A 26,368-nucleotide genomic window follows, 5' to 3' on the forward strand; every position below is an offset into this window, starting at 1 on the left:
GATGCTTAGAAAGCAGCAAAAATTGTCAAAGGATGATTTCGTAGAAAAAGAAACAACTAACTATTGGTAAGGATGTGATAATAGGCATTTCTATATTCAGAATTGAATACATAGTGTGATACAAGTTAGTAATAAATGGAGACATAAAAACCATGTATAATCCAACAATGCCAGCTTAAAAAAATCTATTGTAAGTCTACTCTAAGGAAAGAAGTAAGGATATGGAAAAATACTTGCATGTGAGAGTAGTCATGGTAGTGTTCATAACAGTGAAAATTGGAATCAACAACAAAAAAGTTAAATCCTGAAATATTTATAATACAAGACTTACTCATCTGTTAACATTTTACATTGCAACTTGTCATAAGAGTTGCAATGAGGACAACTTGTCATAAGAAATTGTTCTTGAAAAAGTAAGTACATGCAAAGGAGGACACAGAACAATAAAAATTATTATTCTAAGTTTATAAATTTTATAAATATATAAATGCATATATCATATAGGTATTATGTATATTCATATCTTTGGGTAGTATGGTGACAGTCATTTTTATTGTCTTCTCTAAGTTTTTCTGAGTTTTCCAGAATTTTTACACTGAGCCTATAGTATCCTTAAGCAGAATACACCAAACTGCATTCATATTTTTTAAATTCTTTTTTTTTAACTTGGAGTATAACTGCTTGACAATGTTGTGATAGTTTAGATTTTTTAAAATTCTTGACTTAAAAAAATACTTGTTAATCTTACCGTGACTTTTAGGATACTTCTTTTGAATAATTAATTCCTTTTAAAAAAGGAATTATAATTTAATGAGATTTCTTAAATCCTCATAAGCTGAGCAGTGTTATTATAGTTGCCTATCGTAATGGGAATGGTGTGTCATTATGTGGTCCGGCTCCTGCTGAGAGACCACCCAGGGTGTGGAAAGGACAGTGGACCAGGAGTCTTGGGTCTTATGATCTTGGTCAAAGCTTTTAGCAGCCCTCTGGGCCAGTTTGCTCCTGTCAAACAGCTGTTAACACCTACTCGACCACTTTCACAGACTTGTTTCAAAGCCCTAATAAGAAAATGCAGCAGCATTTTATGAAACACTTATTCATGTTATTGTGGAGGCCACAATGATGATTTAAAGAATGAGCTATTGCCTGCACGGAATTGATAGTTGATGTGTATGGTTTTAAATCTGTTTCTTGGCAAGGAAACATACCAGGTGTCGCTAGTGGTAAAGAATACACCTGCCGATGCAGGAGACACAAGATATGCAGGTTTAATCCCTGGGTCGGGAAGATCCCCTAGAGTAGAACATGGCAACCCACTCCAGTATTCTTGCCTGGAAAATTCCACAGACAGAGGAGCCTGGCAGGTTACAGTCCATGGAGTTGCAAAAGAGTCAGACACAACTGAGCAATCGATTGATCTAAGAATGGTCTTAAATCTTTCTTGGTAAGAAAACATACATGCCCTTCGTTGCAGAGGAAAACAATCCTCCCCACCCTTCCTATACTCCCTTGTTTTCATACTGAATTTATGAGACTGATGGCTAAGGTACAGAAAGGTCAAGGTGCAGCCTTGTGTCCACCCCCACCAACATTCTAGGGAACATTCTTGCCTCTTCCCCTTCCTAAGAAGAAAGGAAGTGTCAGAGACCTCAAATGTTCCCACAGGCCCAGGGGCAGAGGACACATTCTACATTGTCCCTGAACAAACCCACGGGATGGCTGTTTGGCAAATCTATGGGGTGAGGTCTCTGATTTGGAGCTCAGGGTAAGGAGTTTGTTCAGACAATACATTGATCCCCACCCACCCCTCCGTGTGCTGCAGTTGTGAGGACAGTCGTCAAATCTGAGTTACGGTATCATGGACTCTTGCTACCTGTAGTTAGGGGCATGGGACAATCTACAGCATCTCTGTGTATCAGAGCTCCCATTCCAGCCACACCTGCTACTAGAAGCAGAGGTTCCCTTGGTCACCACAGGTAAAGGAAGGCTACCGTAACTGACCAGAAAGTTTACCATATGCAGCCCTGGCTGCATGTAAGAGACACCTAGGGAGTTTTTAAACATCCCACGTTCAGGCCACATCACAGGTATAGAATTTAACCAGATTAACCAGAATCCTTGAGGGTGAGAACATGGTAACAGTATTTATAAAGCTCTCTAGGTGATTCCAAGTGAAGCTAAGATTGAGAAGCACAGGTCTAGGATCAAACACAGATCTGGGCATCTCCCTGATTCAGCCTCACACACACAGCCCTTTGTGAGGTCTCCTCCACATTCCGCTGTCTTCTGAGTGCACCCTGCACACAGAGCTGACTCAACCCTAAGGCATCTTTCCTCCTTCAGCTCCTCTGCTGGATGGTTCCATCTCTGTGATTCCAAATTCTCAAGAAGGGATTCATCTTTAGCCCAACTCACCTTTTTGAACCAGACTAGTTGGGCCATGGGATGCTGACTGACCTCAGGATCAGCTATTCTGGATGAGAAAAGGAGTCCTTCTTGTTCTAATAATTTAAGAAAAGTGATAGAAGTCATGAGGTATAAAACATGGCCACACAGGTCTGCCCCAGGTCTGTTGTACATCAAGATGAGGTGGGGTGACATAGTTTCCTTTAACAAGGACTATGGGATTCTTTACCATATCTGGCTCAATAACAAATTATGATATTGAAATCAAACTTTCTAAAGGAACCTATAAAAATTAAAGATGGGCATTTTACCCTCTTTATAGAACAGGATCTTTTTAAGTCTTAAGATACACAGGATAATAAAATGGATAGCCTGTTCAACCGACTATGTTTAGAATGTATGTATAAATGTACAAATTTTTGCCCATGGAATCCTTGTCCACAGAAAATTACAATTGAATTTAGAATCTAAGGACTAACATATTCAATATTATCTTAGCCAGAGGAATTTGTTTTAGCTTTTATAAGAAAACTTTTTATTAAAATAAAATTTATATAAAGAAAAGTGTGCATATCCTAAGTGTACATCTTGAGAGTTTAAGACTTAATTTTTTAGAGCAGTTTTAGGTTCACAGCAAAATAGAAGAGAAGGCACAGAATTTCCCATAGACTCCTCACCCTGACACATGCATAGCTTCCCCATCCCCTACATCCTCCACCATGGTAGTATCTCTGTTACAACTGATGAATTTGCTTGATCAGCCAGAGTCTAAACTAGGGTTCAGTCTTGGTGCTGTGCATCCTATGGGTTTGGGAAAATGTATAGAGACATGTACCCATCATTGTGGCATCATACAGAGTATATTCATTGCCCTAAAACTCCTCTATGCTCTGCCTATTTATCACCCCACCCCTTTCCTCATGACTTTTTATAAAGTGAACAACCCTTGTAACCAGCACCCAGGTCAAGAAACCAAGCATTATCACTACCCCAAAGACTTCCTCTGTGCCCTCTTCTCATCTCCAAGATGTAAATGTTCTCTTGACTTCTGCCAGCATAGGTTAGTTTTGCTAGGTTTTCTTCTTTATATAAGAGCAATTATATAGGATGTACTTTATTGCATTTTGGCTTCTTTCCCTGGATTTAGGTGTATGAGATTCACCCATATTTTCGCATATCGTTGTACTTTTAGCCAGAAGTTTTGATCTCTAAAAACTAGTTCAGCAAACAGCTTTCAGCCAGGAACTGTGCTCAGGACTAAGGACACAAAAATCAACAAGGATAAGTCCCTGCTATAAGGAACATTAAATCTAGTAATGTAGTAATGACCAGAATTTAATGTAAAGTAAATTCCTCTTTAACAAATATTTATTCAGCATCCACTATGGGAGAGGCACTATCATAGGTGGTGCTGCTGCTGCTGCTAAGTCGCTTCAGTCGTGTCTGACTCTGTGCGACCCCATAGACGGCAGCCCACCAGGCTCCCCCGTCCCTGGGATTCTCCAGGCAAGAACACTGGAGTGGGTTGCCATTTCCTCCTCCAATGGATGAAAGTGAAAAGTGAAAGTGAAGTCGCTCAGTCATGTCCAACTCTTAGAGATCCCATGGACTGCAGCCCACCAGGCTCCTCCGTCCATGGGATTCTCCAGGCAAGAGTACTGGAGTGGGGTACCATTGCCTTCTCTGATTATAGGTGCTAGGGATAAGCAATGAATGAGCAGATAAAAATGTTAGCAAAAACCCTACTTTATTTCTCTGACATGTGTGGGCTAATTCTGGCCACTTATATCCATATCATAATCTGTTTTGCATCTGATTCAACATAAGGAGAATGAATGTTAGAAGTCATTTCTTGCAGTGGCTTGAAGTGAGCAATTTTTAAGTCCCTGGGACAGTTTGCAAGCCAGTGAACACAGGAGGTATTTCTCTGTATCTATTTCTGCCTTATTTCATCCTCCCCCTTCTATCATTCTGCCTATACAGAATGAATAAAGAATTAAAAATAAATTTTATTAAATTTAATAAATTAAAAGGAATTTAATAAAATTTTAATAAATTAAAAAGAATAAAGAATTAAAAAATAAAAGAATAAAGAAAACTGAACGCTGAAGAATTGATGCTTTTGAGCTGTGGTGCTGGAGAAGACTCTTGAGAGTCCCTTGGACTGCAAGGAGATCCAACCAGTCAATCCTAAAGGAAATCAGTCCTGGGTGTTCATTGCAAGGACTGATGCTGAAGCTGAAACTCCAATACTTTGGCCACCTGATGCGAAGAACTGACTCATTGGAAAAGCCCCTGATGCCGGGAAAGATTAAAGGCAGGAGTAGAAGGGGATGACAGAGGATGAGACAGTTGGATGGCATCACCAACTCGATGGACATGAGTTTGAGCAAGCTCCAGAGTTGGTGATAGACAGGCAAGCCTGGCGTGCTGCAGTCCATGGGGTCGCAGAGTCAGACACAACTGAGCAACTTAACTGAAGTGATTCAGAATGAAACGAAAATCTGGAACCTAAGGAAGACTTTGGATGGTAGCTTACCTTGGAGTAAGGCTGAGCAATCTTCTTGTTTCCCAAAACCATGATGTAAGAAGAGACAATTGCCAAAGTTGTGACTGAAATCGTAAAAATTTGAATTTTTTGAATAACTCTGGGCATCTAATATGTATGATTTATTCGATAATGTTGACTTCACAGTCTAGTAAATCATTTGAGAGTAAAGCTATAATGTTGGAAGGAGAAGGGATAGAAGAGAATCCAACATCATTCCAGGGATTATAGCTTAGGAAGAAATGCAAGACATCATCTGGTTTTATTTGGTTTACTTTCTCTCCCTCCCCATTTTTACAGAAAATTTCAAACATATATAAAAGTAGATATGATACTAAAAATAAGCTTCCAGCTTCAAAAATGACCTCTTTGTGTTCATTTTGTCTCTAACCCACTGTTATCCCTTCCTCTCATTATTTTTAAGCAATCCCAGATGTCAAATAAGTTATTTACACCTGTTCAGAAGGTGAGATCTCATAGTTTTAATGCCCTTGATTAACAGGCTCAGAGAGGATTAGTCATTAAATTGGTTAGTGCAGCTATTTTTAACCCCTACCCTTCAAAAGTAAAAGTTTACTAACAGAGAATACTGGACTTAATGCAATTAAACAGTATGTATGAGACATGAATTGTCAAACTTCCCGTCTGTCCCATGATAATGGCCACATTTTGGACACTAGTTACAAGTGAAAAATGAGGTTTCTCCATATAAGAACCTTAACATGTAGCCTGAATGTCACTTGAACCCATTATAAGTTGTCATCAGTACACGTAAAACTTTATTCTCAGTTTGTGTCAACACTTTATCTGATGAATTCCGTAAATTAATACTCATTCTAAAAAGATAACTTTGTATTATTTGGCTTGTAATCACCACTGTTAAGCCTCCGATTCAGAAAAAAAATTCTTCGAGGAATTATGCAGGATGTGGGAAACTGCTGATTGATGTTTCTTTCCATCAGTTATTTCGAAACCAAATCCCTGTGGATACTGAAATTTCAAATAAATTTGTCCAAGTAAAAGTGTTCTTTTTCAACTGTTTAGTAATAAAATGGGTCTGAGACTCTTCCTAAGCCTCATTGTTTCCCGTCTTCAGCCTGCTCTACTTTCAAAGAAGGTTAGTTGATTTTTATTGAACCAGTGTCAATGGCTTATCTACTATGAATACCATGCACAACCAGACATGGAGCTAGCTTTCTAGGTCTCTCAGGTTAGTGAGTATGATACCATTGTTTGGGCTGGTCAGAATGTTCCAGAAGTTTCAGAGCAAGAGGGAAAGATTCTGCTAGTGTCTTTGTCATGGAAACCTGCAACATGTTGATTTGGCTGCTTTGACTGTCATACTTGCCCGCTTGTGTCTCAAAATGTTACCCAGGGCATGTGACACTCATCCCTATGAAGAGTGGGGCACAAGGCACCCACTCATTGAGTGTTTGATGAGATAATTGATGGTTAAAAAAAGCTCCAAAAATTACCTGAATAAATAACACTGTAAAAGGCAGGGATCCAGACGTTTTTCTGTGCACAACTCCCACTCATTTCTCTGAGAGAGAAAAGCACCAAAGATTGACAATCTGTCAGTTTAACCATTTTCACTGTGTACTTTTTCTGGGCAGGTTATTCACATCGAACTCCTTTGATGTGATCAGTGATGATGCTTTCATTGGTCTCCCACATCTAGAGTATTTGTAAGTAAAATAACCTTTTTTTTTTTTTTTTTTAAACGTAATGATACAGGACAAGGGCTCTGAGGTTCTACAGCTGTCTGACCAAAAATATTATAACCTATTGCAGATTCATAGAAAACAACAATATCAAGTCCATTTCAAGACATACTTTCCGAGGACTAAAGTCTTTAATTCACCTGTAAGTATGAACATTGCTATTACATTTTAAGCTTGCCGATGGACAATGCAGTTCGATAATCTGTGGTTAATGTTTATCATAGATAACGCACTTTATGGGTATCCATGAAAATTTAAGAAACCCAAATGATTTCTCTCCATGCACGCTTGCCTTTTCTCCCTGTCTTCAGCCAGTGTGTCCAGGAAACCCATTCCTTTTAATATTAGCCCAACCAACAATAATTAGGAAACTATCCTAATGCAAGGAAATTATGTGAATGAAATAATGTTTTTATTCACTGCATCATTACTCAACTTCATGAATTGACTATATAGTTTTTGCTGTTTCTCTGTTTCTGTATAAGCCCTGATTTCATATACATTTAAACATATACTAGAACCACAGGCCACATCTACACAGCACCTGAACAACTTTTTTATGAGTAAAATATTTAATTATTCAGTGGGTGATTAGAGCTCCATCAGTTGTTCTGAACAGGAAATAATTTTACCTTCCAGGGAACAGAGACGTGTTTGGTTGTCACAGCTAGGGGATGTAACTGGGATTTAGTGAGTGGAGAACAGCAGCGCTGCCGAACATCCTGCAGTGCATAGGAGCCTCTCATCAGCCTGGAATGGCACAGTGCTATGCCTGAGAAAGCAAATATGAACTGAATAACGCATCTCTCTTATTTTCAACTACACCCTAAACACACACACACATATATTTTTAATGAAAATAGAAGGACATGGGAAGAAACGGTACCAACATTTGTTGAGTGTCTACTACTACAATGGTCAGTATGCTTTACATAAATTTTCATTTAATTATCTCGACAATCCTGCCAGATAGGCAAAATAACCCCCATTTTATTTTTTAACCCCCACTTTAGAAATGAGGAAACAGAAGCTTGGAGGGGATGTATGACAAGTAAACGGACTAGTTAGGGAATTATGATAACATCAGCTCCGAGGCTGAACTGTTGTGGCTACTCATCCATTCAACAACTATTTCTCAAGTTCCTAACATGTATCTCGTTAGTGTTAGATAAAGAGGCAAGCCATCTAAGCGTCACAGTCATTCTGTCCATTTTAACCTGTTGCCTCACAGTAGCTCATTTCTAGCTCTGTCCTAGAGCCCAGGAGGTACCAGGTAACGAGGCAGATAAAGATGCCCGCCCTTTGTGCCTTTATTCTGGGGGGTCCACATGGTCTCGTGCCATCTCTACTAGTTCCTATCCCTACTGTTACTTGGATTTGCAGCAACAGGGAACTGATGGCCCTATGTATTTTACAAAATCACTACACCTTTCAAGGCTTCTGTATATAGTCATTATAAAAGGACAAGGAAAATATTGTCTATAAAACAAACAGCAACACTGCTTTTAATATCAATGTTGTAAGTGCTGCAAAATTGGCTGTGTATGGTGGGAATGCTGTGCCATTTGATTATAGAGCCAAATGCCACCAAGCCTGAACTTTCAGACAAAAACAGATAAATGCAAGCTTGTGACTTCAACCTGAGATCTACTTGATTCACACAAATCCATTCAACACGGCCTATGACTAATGGCTGAGCATCACGAGGGGCTGAAGGAAGAACATAAGACCCCACGGTTCTCTCTGGAAACCTGGACAGAGCCTTGCCATGACCCTTAGTTCACTCAAGTGTGTCTTCTCTCCAGCCTAAAGGCCTACCTCATGTGGAAGGAAGAATGGAAAGAATGGCAGGGAAGGACGAAAGAGAGAAAAAGGAAGGGAAAAGGAGAGGAAGGTTAAGGAAGGCAGGAAAGGGAGAAAGAAAAAAATTTATACAACACTCTAGTGAAGAACATCCATTTTGTTTGACCAGAGCTTACTATGTCCATCAAATGAAATGGAAATATAAATTTGGGTCATTATGAGGCCCCTTCTTTAGAAGTGTGAAGAATATAAGAAGGAGGCATTGGTACAGCATGTACTTATGTCAGAAATGTTCAGGCTCAAGTGAAAGCATAATGCAGCCCTCAAAGAAAGAAGCATGAATCTTAAGGATCAAACAGACAATGAAAGGGAAGTTCCTCTGAAATAATGTGGGACCAGGTGCTGGAGGTAGGAGGGAGGTGTTAGGAGGGAACAGGTCAAAGCTGATTGAATATGACCCTTAGATTTCTTGCATTTTTATCAAATAGCTAGGTTGATTCAGTGACTGTGCCAATAAGAGACTGTTTTCAAGCTACAAAAATGGCATTGCCATATGGTTCATCCTAAATAGTCTCTAGGATGTGCCACACAAAAATGAAGAAAATCCAGCTCCAACCTGGAAGAGCTCAGTCTAGCAAGAGGAATTAGTCAAATATTTTCTCTCTGAGTGCCTTGTCCCCATATCATGTCCTCCTTTCTAATTATGCTGTTCTTCCAGGGGTACTTCCTTCCTTCCTTTTTTCTTTTCTCCTTACCTTTTTTTTCCTTTCAAGAAGAGGTAGGGAAGATTTAAAGCCCAAATGTCCCTCTGATTATTCAGCACATCGAGTTCATTTTCCATTATTAACCACTTATACATACAGTTGACATTTCTTTGACCCATTAATTTTCTTTTTAAGATCTTAGGTTTCAAAGTGCACTTTTCTCCTCCTCAGACCAATTCTTCTCAATTAAAGGCATTTATTCAAGTAGCAAAGAATTATCACCTTGCCCTCTAACCCTCAGGAAGAGTTTACAAAGCTTTTCATATTCTAGACCTCATTACAGTCTTTTGATGACCTTATGAAAGAGATAAGGTGGAGGGTTGTGGAGAAAGTAGCATAGACACATATACACTATCTTGAGTAAAGCAGATAGCTGGTGAGAAGTTGCTGTATAACACAGGGAGCCCAGCTAAGTGCTCTGTAATAATCTAGAAGGGTGAGAAGGAGGGAGGGGAGGGAGGCTTGAGAGGGAGGTGATTTATGTATCAGTTCAGTTCAGTTCAGTCGCTCAGTCGTGTCCAACTCTTCGCGACCCCATGAATCACAGCACGCCAGGCCTCCCTGTCCATCACAAAGTCCCGGAGTTCACTCAGACTCAAGTCCATCGAGTCAGTGATGCCATCCAGCCACCTCATCCTCTGTCATCCCCTTCTCCTCCTGCCCCCAATCCCTCCCAGCATCAGAGTCTTTTCCAATGAGTCAGCTCTTTGCATGAGGTGGCCAAAGTACTGGAGTTTCAGCTTTAGCATCATTCCCTCCAAAGAAATCCCAGGGCTGATCTCCTTCAGAATGGACTGGTTAGATCTCCTTGCAGTCCAAGGGACTCTCAAGAGTCTTGCATTGTTGTATGGCATAAATAATCACAACATTGTAAAGCAATTTTCCTCCAATTAAAAATAAATTAAAAAAAAGAAACAGAGCAGACATTATCCTTATTGGCAAATGAGAATTCAGAGGTGTGCCCTGAGTTTAAGCTGCTCCCCAGTTAGTAGTGGTAAAAGCCAGAAGTTTTCCAAGATCTTTAACGAGAACCCTAGTGCCGACTCCACCATGTCAATTATAGAAGGACCAGAGAGCTTTATGGATGGCTAGGTCCTTCCACAGGACATGATCTGAGAAGCAAACACAAATGGGGAAGGAAGAGAAGATCCTGAAGACAGGAGCCCTACCCTCACTCTTGGTCTCCAAATGCAATTAGTTGGAATTATACACATACTTTGCTGGATTTTTAAAAAAAATATATATTTTGTATTGGAGTATAGCTGATTAACAATGTTGTGATAGTTTCAGGTGGACAGCAACAAGTCTCAGCCATACATATACATACATCCATTCTTCCCCAAACTCCCCTTCCATCCAGGCTGCCACGTAACATACTCTCAATAGTGTGTAGAATACGTACGCACTTTCGTAGTATGTACAGTAGTAGACATACACTTTTAGATCCAACTAGTTCCCACTCTGGCTTAACATTAAAGCTGCTCCAAGGGAACTTGTAAGCACTGATATAAATTCAGTTCATTCCTAAAGAAGCAATGAACTTACCTTGTCTTCTTATACATCTATCTTAGCAGACTTGCCTTCTAAAGAGACATTTTTAAATAACTGAAAATTTACTATAGACTCCCCTCTCCTTTAGACCAACCCCTCCCCAAAAGAGAATTCCTTATACTTAAGTCCTTACAAATCCTGTCAAATTCCAAGAGCCTCTCTTGATTCTTCTAAATGACTGTCCTAATAGTATACATGATTAACTTAAGTGTTTGAATAGTTCATATATTTCAGAAAGGTTTGAATTTTTCTGGTAACCATGTATTACTTCTGAAATCAGGGGAAAAATGAATTAAAAAATAGTTTATGGCCAATGAGGACAAAATTTCTAAACATTTTGTATTGGTTTCTGTTAACACCCACAATGTTTTAGTAATGATTCCCTTGGGCATCACATAAGTGTCATGGTGGCTAAGGTCCAGTGGAGGCAGGCTTGTTCACATGTATGTATAAAAACATCTGGGGAAAACTGTCATCGATCTGTACATGTCATGAAGCAACTACTGGTTGTTCTGCAACGTGGAGGTTCAAAAGACATACATGCAGTCCCCCAAACTCAGGGCATCCATGTGTCCCCAGTTAATCAGGCAGGATGTCCTCACTTCAGCTTTCACAATGACAAGCATGTATAGGGGGCAGCGGGATATAGTGGCTGAGGAGGTTGTCTCTTCCACCAGATTGTGTGTGTTCAAAGCCAGGCTTTACCCATTAATAGCTCTGGGACATCAGGCAGGTCACTAAGCTTCATGGTGCCTACAATTTCTTTTGTGTAAAACAGAAGTGATAACAATCATCTGTAAAAATAGGGGTGGAAAATAATAAGATACTTAGGAACACCTAGATTGTAAGACAGACAGGAGATTAGGCCAGTTACTCTACGTAAAGTACCTAGAACAGAGCATGGTATGCAGCAAACACCATCATGTAGGGAAAAACTAAGCCTCGCTGCCTAACCTCTACTGATTCTGGATCAGGACTCCAAATGCTGCAGTGTATTTATCCCCTTTAAACATTTTGTATGAAATTAAAATAACTGCACTTGAAGTACTGCAAATTCAGTGAGACACCAACTCAAGCTGAGAATCTGCACTGTAGGGAGGCTGGGAGCACCCCAGATGGCCGTGGGCGAAGCTTTCTTAGCAGCAGAGCCCAGTGGCACTGAAACAAACGTGCTGTCTGAGCCAGTCTGGTCTGCCTTAGCAAGAAGACTTTCCAGTAGGTTCCATACTCCATAATTAGAGGTTTTCTCAGGTAAACCATGAAAACACCAAAGTGGAGTGAAAGTGAAAGTTGCTCAGTCATGTGTGACTCTTTGCAACCCTATGGGCTATACAGTCCATGGGACTCTCCAGGCCAGAATACTGAAGTGAGTAGCCGTTCCCTTCTCCAGGGGATCTTCCTAACCCAGGGATCGAACCCAGGTCTCCTGCATTGCAGGTTTATTCTTCACCAGCTGAACCACCAGGGAAGCATGAAGTGGAGGGAATGGTCATCATTTCCATTGGGAAGGAAAGCCTGCCTGCCATTAAGAATGCTTGACCCTTCTCAGCCAGTCTCAAGGCAGCTGGGTGTTCAGTTGGACAGTTTCCCAGGTATTTTAAAGGATGTTTCTTAGGTAGATTCTGAATCAGGACCTAGAGACTTGAGCTTAGTTGCATACACACTTTAAAAAACCCTCCTAGGAGAACCTTCCTGGTGATCCAGTGGCTAAGATTCCAAGCTTCCAATGCAAAGGGTCTGGGTTCAATCCCTGGTTGGGAAACTAGGTCCCACATGTCACAACTAAGTGTTCACATGTTGTAATTAAATGACCCCTCCAAGATCACTGCAGATGGTGACTGCAGCCATGAAATTAAAAGACGCTTACTCCTTGGAAGGAAAGTTATGACCAACCTAGATAGCATATTCAAAAGCAGAGACATTACTTTGCCAACAAAGGTCCGTCTAGTCAAGGCTATGGTTTTTCCAGTGGTCATGTATGGATGTGAGAGTTGGACTGTGAAGAAAGCTGAGAGCCAAAGAATTGATGCTTTTGAACTGTGGTGTTGGAGAAGACTCTTGAGAGTCCCTTGGACTGCAAGGAGATCCAACCAGTCTGTTCTGAAGGAGATAAGCCCTGGGATTTCTTTGGAAGGAATGATGCTAAAGCTGAAACTCCAATACTTTGGCCACCTCATGTGAAGAGTTGACTCATTGGAAAAGACTCTGATGCTGGGAGGGATTGGGGGCAGGGGGAGAAGGGGACGACAGAGGATGAGATGGCTGGATGGCATCACTGACTCGATGGACGTGAGTCTGAGTGAACTCCGGGAGTTGGTGATGGACGGGGAGGCCTGGCGTGCTGCAATTCATGGGGTTGCAAAGAGTCGGACACGACTGAGTGACTGAACTGAACTGAACTGAACTGAATGGTGCAACTAAGGCCTGGTGCAGCCAAGTAAAAAAAAAAAAAATGTAAAGGAACCCTCCTAGGGAATTCCCTGGCGGTTCGGTGGTGAGGACTTGGCCCTTTCACAACGGGGTTTGAACCCTGGCCAGGAACTAGGATCCCAGGCTCAGAGGAGGGAGGGAACTTTGTGAGTATCGGGAGCACGTGATGTCAGGGTAAGACAATGGTAATTCACAGGGCTTTGCAGTTTCTCCCTAACTCACTGTCTTGGTGTACAGAGCCTGAGACTCATTCTCTGCCCTTTTCTCTGTCTAGATTGGTGCCCTTTCTCTTATCCATTCAAGCCTGTCCCATTCATCCACTCATTCACTCAATCATTTATTAATTTAAAAGCAGCTGTTGAGGACTTACATTACGTCAGGCACTGGGTATAAGAAAAACATCCTTCCAGTACTCGCTGCAGAGTGATCCTAGAAAACAACTAACATCAGTGAATGTCTCACTGCCCTGTCTTCACTTTCCCAACCAATTCTACCCTTTATCAGCTACCCAGATACAGTGCATTCTTCAGTTCAGTTCAGTACAGTTCAGTCGCTCAGTCGTGTCCGACTCTTTGTGACCCCATGAATCGCAGCACGCCAGGCCTCCCTGTCCATCACCAACTCCCATAGTTCACTCAAACTCATGTCCATCGAGTCAGTGATGCCATCCAGCCATCTCGTCCTCTGTCGTCCCCTTCTCCTGCCCCCAATCCCTCCCAGCATCTTACCCCTTAGTAAAACCTGTAGTGAAGCACATTGACTCTTTTTCTTTTTTAATTTTGGAATTTTAAAATCTTTTTTTTTTAGACCAAAACAAACAAAATGCAGTTCACCCATTTCTCCCACCCCTCAACCCCACCTCTAACAACCATCAATTTGTTCTCTGTATCTACGAAGTTCATCGTTAACACCCTGGCTATGTGAGGTCTACAGCTTTATTCTTCAGGCAGAAAGTGGAACTCTCAATTCACCGGCTCTTTCAAAGAACTGAGTTGGGCAGCAAGGAAAACAGGTGTCTCTTCCTTGGTAATCTTAATGGCTGCAGTAATTCAGGACTAGACTGTTTTATCATTTCCCTCCCACTGTCTTAAAACCCAGCCTACTCCAAGCATGCATCCTGAAGCCAGTTTTACTTTGTGCTGGTGTCTGGGAGAGGGATATCCACTTAGGAGAAGTTAGCATAGGGACTGGAGGACACAATTGTGCCAGCAAATATATTGAGATACATAACTTGAGAGTGACTCCAGACTGGTCCAAAACACCAAGAAATTTCTTCATTCAACCACCAGTCAGTAAAAGGAATTGTGGAGACGTTCTCTTGCAAAATCTTCTTTAGCGGCATTTTCTCCCCATGGAAAAGAAATGCAAAAAAGCAAAATGGCTGTGTGGGGAGGCCTTACAAATAGCTGTGAAAAGAAGAGAAGCAAAAAGCAAAGGAGAAAAGGAAAGATATAAACATCTGAATGCAGAGTTCCAAAGAATAGCAAGAAGAGATAAGAAAGCCTTCTTCAGCGATCAATGCAAAGAAATAGAGGAAAACAACAGAATGGGAAAGACTAGGGATCTCTTCAAGAAAATCAGAGATACCAAAGGAACATTTCATGCAAAGATGGGCTCGATAAAGGACAGAAATGGTATGGACCTAACAGAAGCAGAAGATATTAAGAAGAGATGGCAAGAATACACAGAAGAACTGTACAAAAAAGATCTTCATGACCAAGATAATCACGATGGTGTGATCACTGACCTAGAGCCAAACATCCTGGAATGTGAAGTCAAGTGGGCCTTAGAAAGCATCACTACCAACAAAGCTAGTGGAGGTGATAGAATTCCAGTTGAGCTATTCCAAATCTTGAAAGATGATGCTGTGAAAGTGCTGCACTCAATATGCCAGCAAATTTGGAAAACTCAGCAGTGGCCACAGGACTGGAAAAAGTCAGTTTTCATTCCAATCCCAAAGAAAGGCAATGCCAAAGAATGCTCAAACTACCGCACAATTGCACTCATCTCACACACTAGTAAAGTAATGCTCAAAATTCTCCAAGCCAGGCTTCAGCAATATGTGAACCGTGAACTTGCTGATTTTCAAGCTGGTTTTAGAAAAGGCAGAGGAACCAGAGATCAAATTGCCAACATCTGCTGGATCATGGAAAAAGCAAGAGAGTTCCAGAAAAACATCTATTTCTGCTTTATTGACTATGCCAAAGACTTTGAGTGGATCACAATAAACTGTGGAAAATTCTGAAAGAGATGGGAATACCAGACCACCTGATCTGCCTCTTGAGAAACCTGTATGCAGGTCAGGAAGCAATAGTTAGAACTGGACATGGAACAACAGACTGGTTCCAAATAGGACAAGGAGTACATCAAGGCTGTATATTGTCATCCTGTTTATTTAACTTATATGCAGAGTACATCATGAGAAATGCTGGACTGGAAGAAGCACAAGCTGGAATCAAGATTGCCGGGAGAAATATCAATAACCTCAGATATGCAGATGACACCACCCTTATGGCAGAAAGTAAAGAGGAACTAAAAAGCCTCTTGATGAAAGTGAAAGTGGAGAGTGAAAAAGTTGGCTTAAAGCTCAACGTTCAGAAAATGAAGATCATGGCATCTGGTCCCATCACTTCATGGGAAATAGATGGGGAAACAGTGGAAACAGTGTCAGACTTTATTTTTTTGGGCTCCAAGATCACTGCAGATGGTGACTGCAGCCATGAAATTAAAAGACGCTTACTCCTTGGAAGGAAAGTTATGACCAACCTAGATAGCATATTCAAAAGCAGAGGCATTACTTTGCCAACAAAGGTCCGTCTAGTCAAGACTTTGGTTTTTCCTGGGGTCATGTTTGGATGTGAGAGTTGGACTGTGAAGAAGGCTGAGCGCCGAAGAATTGATGCTTTTGAAGTGTGGTGTTGGAGAAGACTCTTGAGAGTCCCTCGGACTGCAAGGAGATCCAACCAGTCCATTGTGAAGGAGGTCAGCCCTGGGATTTCTTTGGAAGGACTGATGCTAAAGCTGAAACTCCAGTACTGTGGCCACCTCATGCGAAGAGTTGACTCATTGGAAAAGACTCTGATGCTGGGAGGGATTGGGGGCAGGAGAAGAAGGGGACGACAGAGGATGAGATGGCTGGATGGCATCACCGACTCGATGGACGTGAGTCTGAGTGAACTCCAGGAGTTGGTGATGGACAGGGAGGCCTGGCATGCTGCAATTCATGGGGTTGCAAAGAGTCGTACTAAGCGACTGATCTGATCTGATCTGATGTAGGGAGACAGTCACAGCAATTCACTTGTATGGTCAGTTTTCTAAATGCTGTTTTGGGGCAATGTTCACACGAAAGCAGTCCACATACCAGCTACCATCCTGAGTTACCCCATTTTTTTTAACACTCTTATAATATGAGGTATTATTACATCCACTTAAAAATGAAAAAACTGAGTTGCAGAGAAGGTACATAACCAAAGTCACACAGCCAGTAAATAGTGGAGTCAGGATTCAGACCGCTCAGAATGACTCCAAAGCTATGCCCTTCATCACGAAATGGACTGTCACTGAGACTGGAACCTTCTGATTCAGTTCCCTTTCTTCTGTGCCAAGGTTCATTGAAAAAGTTTTCTAATCCAGTCTAGCGGTAATTTCAAAAACTCAGAAAAACAACATAATTAACTTAAAAATAGGTTTTAAATGTCTTTAATGCTTGCACTTGAGAAATCTCATACTAATTAGAATAGGTAGAAACAGAAGACTCTTGAGAGTGTTTTAAGATCAATTTGAGAGAATTTTCAAGAGCTTTGGAGGCCGACAGCATAGGCTCCTTTGTTTCAGTTTTCAATTTTTATTGTGAAAATTAAAACCGCTTCTAAGGAAAGTATATAACATGTATATGTATGTATGCATGCTCAGTCGCTTCAGTTCAACTGTTTGTGACCCTATAAACTGTAGCCCGCCAGGCTCCCCTGTCCATGGGATTCTTCATGTAAGAATACTAGAGTGGGTTGCCATGCCCTCCTCTAGGGGATCTTCCTGACCCAGGGATTGAACCTGAGCCTCCTGCACTGGCAGGTGGGTTCTCTACCCACTGAGCCACCTGAGAAATGCAAGTATATGTATAGTGCTGATTAAATACAAAACACCAGTCCCGGGTCACCCTTCCCGGTTATACAGTATCTGCTCCCGGTTACGTGCACATTTCTGCAGTGTGCACACATGACCTTTTCCTGGATAGTATCAGGACTGTTTCCTACTTGTTACTCTTGATTAGAATCAGAATCATTTTAGCAATACGTGGAAGAACAAATAGAGAAGGAGAAAACAATTTTTGTGATAATAGAGAAAGAACTGGAAGAAGGGAAAAAAGGAGATGATTCAACAGGATGAATGGATGATTGGATAGGTGGATATTTATGAGGAAGCTATTTTCTAAGGAGGCCTGAATGAATGGAGCTAAAAAGGAAAAAAAAATGTAGAAAAAGAACAGGAAGAAAGAGTGGGCTGGAGTCGGGGTAGTTAGACAGCCCTCCAAGTTTGAGAGCTGTGGGTTCTAAGAGCTGGTGGTTGAGCTGCTCCTGGGGCGAGTGGGGGAGGGAAGGAGGGTAAGGGTGGCCTGAGTGTGAGGGGAGAGTGCATGGAGGCTACAGACAAGGGAAGACAACCCTTAGTTGTCTGAGAGTGTGAGGCTCACACTCAGTGCTAAATAGAAAGACCGATGCCCGGGCATTATTTTGTTACTGGTATTTTGGAGTGTTTCCTTGTTCATTTTGTTTAATACCATAATACAAAAAGGGCCATAAATGCATTTATTTATTTTATTTATGACTACGGTTTACGTCACTCTTTTTTTTTTCTTCCCAGGAGCCTTGCAAACAACAATCTCCAGACTCTCCCAAAAGATATTTTCAAAGGCCTGGATTCTTTAACAAATGTGTAAGAGGACCTAAGAAATCACTGATTAGTTAATTAATTTGCAGTAGTTAACAAAGATGTCTGGTGTTGATTATTAAAATTTTTAATTGGCTTTAAATTAAATGAGAAATTTAAAATTTTAATTTGTCTTAAATTTTGAATTTAGTTGGACTACTGTTTGAGTCTCCTAGGGTTTCCTCCGCTATAGTTTGAAAACATAACCGTAAGCTTTCCTTTGATAAAGTGTGTGTCTTTATGGGAGGGACTGATGACAAGGGACTTTGGGGGGAGACGGGGAAGAGGAGAGCTAGATAGAAACTTCAAGAAGCCTTTTTTTTTTTCTCACGGGGTTCAGGAAATGGGGCTACAAAGGAAAAACACAAAGAAGTCTGGGTAACTGACAGAAAAAAGATGAAAGGTTACACCCATGGGTTGGTCAGTCAACAGAGAAACGGAGCAGGAAGTGGGGGAAGGGAGGAAAGTTTGCCTTTTCTGTCATTAGACTGAACAACAACCCTAGGCTTAATCCCCAGGAATTTGGCTTAAGCCCCAGGAGGGGAATGAACTTAATTATTTTTGACCCTTTTTCAAACAAAAGAGCTTTCAAACTTTGACTTTTAAGCCTCAGAGTGAAAGATCTTTGTAAGGAATTTGTATATTTTGCAGTAAGCAAAGCAAGTAATGTATGCCTAACCGTCTCAAAAGCAATTTAGCTTCAATAAGTGCCTTCCAAAACATTAGAAAGGTATTTAAATGCCGCAAGGTAGAACATAGGAACAAACAAAAGACGTGTGAAAACAAGAGTTCATATTTATCAGGTCCTTTGCTATAGAATATATATTCAAAACAACTTTTCTCCAACAAAATTTGAGTCAAGTATTCTCTCCTAAACCCAGTATTTAACATCAAATCAGCTAGCTAGTGAAGAACTTTCTTTGTTCCTTGTAGTACTCCCCCAGCCCCTCCTCCATGTCTATTACCCCAATTCCTAAAAGATGGTTTATTTCCAAGAGAGTGTCAGAATCAGGACACTTCCAGAGTCTTGGACAGACCACAGTTATCCACTCTGGTTTACAATAGATCAGAAAAGTTGACACTCATTATTTCTGGGTCAGAGTAGTCTTGGGATATGAAGTCAGTCCTGCGAATGTCTTGCAAGTTAGATAACTCCATGGCAGACTTGGGGATATAGCTTATTTGGAGACCCTCTGGCCCAACCTTATGTCAGTCTAAACCCCACTCTAGCAAAAGAAAAATCACTTGAAATGGGCTCAGTTTCTCCAAGGAATCTTATCATGGGTTTGGCCTACCTTGATATGCCCAAATCAAGAATTATTTAAGAAGTGCAAGGATCCACGCCAATATGCCTTTTAGTAGATTTCTTGGTTTTCTTTATTCCTTAAAACACATTTTTAAGTGCTCCAACACAAAAATTATTCTTGTGCTGTGTGAAAAGTAGACAATACCTATCTTAGGAATTCTATGTGACAGAGACGAGTTTTAGGAAAGAGATTGGGTTTCTGAACAGAAACAATGCAAATAAACAGAACTGATGAGTTGGGATCATATGTGGAAATTTAAACTATTTGTGCTGTGCAGTTTATTACGGGCATGAGCTATTGTATGTCTGCATTAACTCGGCTGTATCTAAGTCATTTCCTATTAAAATTGAATTTGAAGACCATGGAATAGGATCAGGATTAATTACATCTGTGAGGAAGAAGAAAAGCAAATAGCTCACTTGATTTAATTAAATATAGTCCAACAGTCACTACATTCTGTGTTTTAGAACCTGTGTTGCCCAGTATGGTGGCTGCACACTTAAAATGTGATCCTAGTGTGACTGAGGAACTGAATTTTAAATTTTACTTAGTTTAAAAAAATAAAATAAAATAAAAAACTAAATTTAAGAACTGATTTTTCTGTTCAATTATTGGAAAACTTTTAAGTATGCTTGGAACAATTTGGGTGTATGAATCTTTTTTTTTTTCAACTGTGAATTTTATTAAATCTAAACACAAATCAGGAACTTCTGCTGAAATTTTATTATCCAAATTGAGATATACTGTAAGCATAAAATACACATTAGACTCCACAGAGACTTAATATAGAAAAAGCATGCAAAATATCTCATAAGTAATTTTTATATTACTATATGTCAAAATGATAAAATTCTGTATTGGGTTACATAACATATGATATTAAAAATAATTTCATCTGTTTCTTTTTACTTTTTTAATGTGTCCTTAGAAAATTTTTAAACTACAGATGTGGTTCACATTGTATTCCTATAGACAGCACAGCTCTAGACTGAACTACCTTTGAATCCAAGAGGGAGTAAGTTATGAGGTTCCATTGACTGGAGTGGCTTGCAAGGGTGCACTGTGGTCCTCTCTGAGCCCAAAGTGAATGATCAGACAGGTTCAAGGTAGATTATGAGGCATGATATAAAACCAGGTGAGAGCATCCTGCTCACATAATTGCTATGGTAAGAGTCATGCCTGTGAAGGAAGGACCCTTGTATATCAAAAGCAGCTGAAGTTTGTCTTTCAGTGACCTGAGAGGTAATTCATTTAATTGTGACTGTAAACTGAAGTGGCTGGTGGAATGGCTAAGCCACACCAATGCAACTGTCGAAGACATCTATTGTGAAGGCCCTCCAGAATACAAGAAGCGCAAAATCAATAGTCTTTCCTCCAAGGATTTTGATTGCATCATTACAGGTAATGTATTCCAAATTATTCCATCTTGTAAAATTAAGGGTTACATTTTTTTTTTACATATGCAGGAACTGATATTTTTTATACATTAAAAACCAACTGAGCAATTTAAAGATACTATGAACCATTAAAACTTCATTTGTTTAAAAGCAAAGTAAAATTGCCATTTCACTGTTTCTCTAGAATAAAAGTATTTCTTATGGACATTTGAGATCTAGCCAACGAATGAGGCATTAGCACAGCTACTAATCATCATTTTCAATTTTTACAGAGTTTGCAAAGTCTCAAGACCTGCCTTATCAATCACTGTCCATAGACACTTTTTCTTATATGAACGATGAGTATGTCGTCATCGCTCAGCCTTTTACTGGAAAGTGCATTTTCCTTGAATGGGACCATGTAGAAAAGACCTTCCGGAATTATGACAACATCACAGGTATGAAAACGCTGATTGTATTTTGAATGGAAAGTTAAACTGCTTGGGTCAAGGGCAAAAGGAAAAGATGAGTGGTATCAGGGAATGCTTTGGGCAGGTTTGTGGTTTAGTCACTAAATCGTGTCCAGCCCCTGTGACCCCATGGACTGTAGCCCACCAGGCTCCTCTGTCCATAGGATTTTCCAAGCAAGAATACTGGTGTGTGTTGCCGTTTCCTTCTGCAGGAGATCTTCCCGATCCAGGGATCAATCCTGTGTCTCCAGAACGTTAGGCAGTTCTCTACCAGTTACCAGGTTTAGAATCATTTGAATCCTAAATCTACCATTTGAGATTGTTCCCTAAAGCTTAATTTCCTCAGTTGTAAAATGGTAATACTAATACTTAACTTGCAGGGCTGTTATAAAATAACGAAAGCATATGTTCAGGAAACTTAGCATAGGACCTATCTTAGTAAATATGCAATAAAAAGTGGGTTATTTTTCTTGAAAGAAAAAGTACTGGATTAAGAATTATGAGTTCTATCTAGGTTCTGCCACAAACAAACTAGTTAAGCCACACTCTCACTGGGTCCATTTTTTTAACCACAGAATGAGTTTATTTTAGACTGATGAAATCTCAAACTTTATTGCAAAAACATTACTTCTGTAAAATGTTCATGTATGACTTGAGACATAAGTGTTTTATCGTCCAGTAAATTTGGGACCCATATCTCCCTCTTGGAGATTCATAATAACACACGTTAGAGGCTCTGAGAAATCCTGCAGTGAGGACATAAACCTCTTTCTAATATTTTTTGCATTTAATTTAATGATGGAAATCTTTTTTTTTTTTTTTCCATGAAAACTTTTACTTAGGTCACCTCTTAAGTTTCTTCCTCATTTCAACAACTTTTAAGTGTTTAAGTCATAAATTAGAACATGAGGCTCCCTCTGAAACCACCTTCACATCAGCATTAGCTTCTAACACCCTTAAACTTGCTTCTGAGAGCACTCCCACATCCCCATAGAAGGTTTCCACTTGACAGGGCCGGGGTAGTTATAACTAGATTTTGTTGGCAGTCATCAACCCTATTGCTCAAAGGATCAGGACAGGTTTGGGTCTTGCCTAAGACTGAGGTGCCCAGATAACTGAATCCCCTCCAAACTGAGACCCTCCTAGAGTCCTCTTTCCTTCTCAAGGAGGAAGGCTATGCTTCCCTTTCTCCTGAAGCCCCCTCAGTTCTCCAGTGGATTGCAGCAGGGCTTTGTGCAATCTAAACCAGCTTCTTACATGTGTGCTGCTGCTGCTGCTAAGTCGATTCAGTTGTGTCCGACTCTGTGCGACCCCATAGACAGCAGCCCACCAGACTCCCCCCGTCCCTGGGATTCTCCAGGCAAGAACACTGGAGTGGGTTGCCATTTCCTTCTCCAATGCATGAAAGTGAAAAGTGAAAGTGAAGTTGCTCAGTCGTGTCCGACTCCTAGCGACCCCGTGGACTGCAGCCTACCAGGCTCCTCCGTCCATGGGATTTTCCAGGCAAGAGTACTGGAGTGGGGTGCCATTGCCTTCTCCAACATGTGTACAGTCTCTCAATTGCTATGAATGAATCTTTAGATAAGCACTTGAAAGAAAAATGAGTCATATATTTGCAGACTTCCAGATGACATCATCTAGTCCAGGATGATGAATATATGTCATATATGCAGTCACTATCCCCTCCCTCACCCCATACAGACATTGTTAATCTAGCATGATGTTCTTTCTTGCAGAGGATAGAATCCTTCTTAATACAGTTCTCCAGGGAGTTTCAATCAGTCAGTCGACATTGGTACATGATTGAAAACTAGTAGCCATCTCTAAGGAAAAGGCGATGGCACCCCATCCCATGGACGGAGGAGCCTGGTAGGCTGCAGTCCATGGGGTCGCTAAGAGTCGGACACGACTGAGTGAATTCACTTTCACTTTTCACTTTCATGCATTGGAGAAGGAAATGGCAACCCACTCCAGTGTTCTTGCCTGGAGAATCCCAGGGACGGGGGAGCCTGGTGGGCTGCTGTCTATGGGGTCGCACAGAGTCGGACACGACTGAAGAGACTTGGCAGCAGCAGCAGCAGCAGCCATCTCTAATCTAGTTCCAACTTTCATTGTATAGAAGGGAAAACTGAATCCCAGAGAAGAGATTTTCTAAAGGTCACAGAATCAGCTGAGTCTTGAAAAGGGTCATAAATAGAATAATTTTGCCTATGCATGCAGCCAAAAGAGTTGATGCGGAACTTATTACCTCAAAGCCCTTAGAGCAGCAGTTAGAAAAAGCCTGGGGCTAGATCTGCCTTGCTCTCTTTGGGCTTCCAAGAACCAACCTCCCTCTAGAAGATCAGAATCTACTGATAACTTAAACTCTTAACAAAGGATACTGAGCTAGGCTTCTGACAGACCCCCATGTAGTTTTCTGAGATTTCCCAAAGTAACTTTCAGGAGCATCGCCCATGACTGTACCCCTCTTTCACTTTTCTTAAGGATTCTTCTTCTTTCTCTTCTGCCACTAGTGACCTAAAGCTTCAGAAAAATCCCAAGTGACACCCATCTTTTCTTAGGGGAAAGTTAATCGATTCTAGAGCCAGAAGCCATTCATTACAGAGAACACAGCAATTGAAGATAGCCATGAGCTGCCCAGGCCACTGCTCAAGACTTGGCCTTGAGGTTGTCCTAGAACCTTGTGGAATCCAAACCCAAGGTGGAAGCCCCAGTACAGCTAACTCCTCACCCTTGGTTAAGTTAAAAGCATAGGGACACTGGTAGCCTTGGGCTCGAATCCCAACTCTGCCTTCTAGCAGCATCGAACCTCTCTGACTTTCAGCCTGCTCACCTGCAAAAGGAAGGGTAATAATAATATTCATCTTTTAAGATTGGTGGGAAATTTAGTTCGATGATCTGGCAAAGCATAAAGTAGGTGCTTTATGGCAGTTTCCACTAGAATTACTATGACTAACTCATGTTACGTCAGGGAAAGCAATGATCCTTTTCTATAAGAAGTGAGAGGAGAGGGAGCTCCCTGACAGTCCAGTAGTTAGTACTCACTGCTTTCCCTGTTCAATCCCTGGTTGAGGGAACTTAGATTCATGTGTGGCTTGGCCAAAAAAAAAAAAAAAGACAAAGAAGAGGGACTTCACTGGGCGTCTTCCCTGGCAGTTCAGTGGTTAAGACTCCGCACTTACAATGAATGGGGCACAGGTTCAACCCCTGGTGGGGGAACTAAGCTCCCACATGCCACGTGGTGCAGCCAAAATTTTTCTTTTAAAAATTAAAGACAATGAAGAAGAAGAAGTGAGAGGGAAAACTCAGGCTTTAGCCATGTGTCCTGAATGTCTAGTACACATTGGATGTGACAAGACAACTCTGTTGTTGGTAACAAGGCCCCATGAGGCAAAAAGGCACCGTCTTGTTGCCACTGGATCTGATTAAAAAACTGACTTTGCCTAAACAACCAAAGAAATCTCTTATTTCAGGCTGAAACAAGGTTTTGGTGGCAGCTGCATGGTCTCAGCCTGTGTATTAACAGCTCTAAAAGAGGACGGCCATCCTCCTAATCTCTCATTTGTCTTTCCCAGGCACGTCCACGGTAGTGTGCAAGCCTATAGTCATTGAAACTCAGCTCTATGTCATTGTGGCCCAGCTGTTTGGCGGCTCTCACATCTATAAGAGAGACAGCTTTGCAAATAAATTCATAAAAATCCAGGATATTGAAATCCTCAAAATCCGAAAACCCAATGACATTGAAACATTCAAGATTGAAAACAACTGGTACTTCGTTGTGGCTGACAGTTCAAAAGCTGGTTTCACTACCATTTATAAATGGAACGGAAATGGATTCTACTCCCATCAATCTTTACATGCATGGTACAGGGATACTGATGTGGAATATCTAGAAATAGCCAGAACACCTCAGACTCTCAGAACGCCTCATTTAATACTGTCCAGTAGTTCCCAGCGTCCTGTCATTTATCAGTGGAACAAAGCAATACAATTATTCACTAACCAAACTGACATCCCTAACATGGAGGATGTATATGCCGTTAAGCACTTCTCAGTGAAAGGCGATGTGTACATTTGCTTGACAAGATTCATTGGTGATTCCAAAGTAATGAAATGGGGAGGCTCCTCATTTCAGGATATTCAGAGGATGCCATCACGAGGATCCATGGTGTTCCAGCCTCTTCAGATAAATAACTATCAATATGCAATTCTTGGAAGTGATTATTCCTTTACTCAAGTGTATAACTGGGATGCAGAGAAAGCCAAATTTGTGAAATTTCAGGAATTAAATGTTCAGGCACCAAGATCATTCACGCATGTGTCCATTAATAAACGCAATTTTCTTTTTGCTTCCAGTTTTAAGGGAAACACACAGATTTACAAACATGTCATAGTTGACTTAAGCGCATGACACACCAAATTCTGTGGCTGCCATCAGTAACTTTCTACAGTACATGATCCGGATGAACTCAAATGCATGATGACTCTTCTTTTCACACTTGCAAATGAATGCCTTTCACACATTGAGACTGCTAGAACCAAGCACTGCCCGTATCTCCATCCTTACCTGTCCAGTCCAGTGGTGTGGGAAGTTACCTTTTATAAGACAAAACTGAATTGTGTAACTGTTCTTTGCAGTGAAGATGTGTAAATAAGCGTTTAATGGTATCTGTTACTCCAAAAAGAAATATGAATATGTACTTTTCCATTTATTTATTCATGTGTTCAGAAACAACTGCCAAATAAAATGTTTACATTTTCTTTCATATCCCAAAGGTAATTATTTACAGGAGTTATTTTATTCTTGGTGATACTATATTGAGTAAAGAGTTTTATATAGTGGGGTTATATTTGGATTGAGAATTTATATAGTAAATAATGATTGAAGATGAACATTCATATTGATTGCCTATCATTTATTATCAGGTTGATCAGCTGAGTTTGAACATTCAAACGTGTTTCTAAAGCGCATGGCTTTGGGGAACACTTTGGGGTGAAATAGTGACCAATGGAAGAAGAGTAGACAAATTTGCCTGTTACAAGATGGCTAATTAGACAGTTAG

At 40.7% G+C, this 26,368-nt stretch overlaps 1 protein-coding gene across 4 annotated transcripts in view; it reads left to right on the top strand.

Annotated features, from left to right (window-relative positions):
• The window catches only part of LGI1 (leucine rich glioma inactivated 1), a 40,329-nt gene extending 14,256 nt beyond the window's left edge, over window positions 1–26,073 (top strand). For 2 of the 4 annotated variants that reach the window (XM_024985826.2, XM_024985827.2), the window contains 6 exons: window positions 6,571–6,642; window positions 6,749–6,820; window positions 18,087–18,158; window positions 20,691–20,860; window positions 21,129–21,293; window positions 24,881–26,073. In XM_024985826.2, coding sequence (XP_024841594.1) covers window positions 6,571–6,642; window positions 6,749–6,820; window positions 18,087–18,158; window positions 20,691–20,860; window positions 21,129–21,293; window positions 24,881–25,716 — 1,387 coding nt within the window. In that variant the 3' untranslated portion in view covers window positions 25,717–26,073. Of the gene's footprint in view, window positions 1–2,946; window positions 3,467–6,570; window positions 6,643–6,748; window positions 6,821–18,086; window positions 18,159–20,690; window positions 20,861–21,128; window positions 21,294–24,880 lie in introns of those variants that run through there. The other 2 variants (XM_059881951.1, NM_001046591.2) reach the window with 2 other exon arrangements.
• The last annotated feature ends 295 nt before the right edge of the window (window positions 26,074–26,368 follow it).

Source organism: Bos taurus, chromosome 26, assembly GCF_002263795.3.
Source record: "Bos taurus isolate L1 Dominette 01449 registration number 42190680 breed Hereford chromosome 26, ARS-UCD2.0, whole genome shotgun sequence".
NCBI lineage: Eukaryota > Metazoa > Chordata > Mammalia > Artiodactyla > Bovidae > Bos > Bos taurus.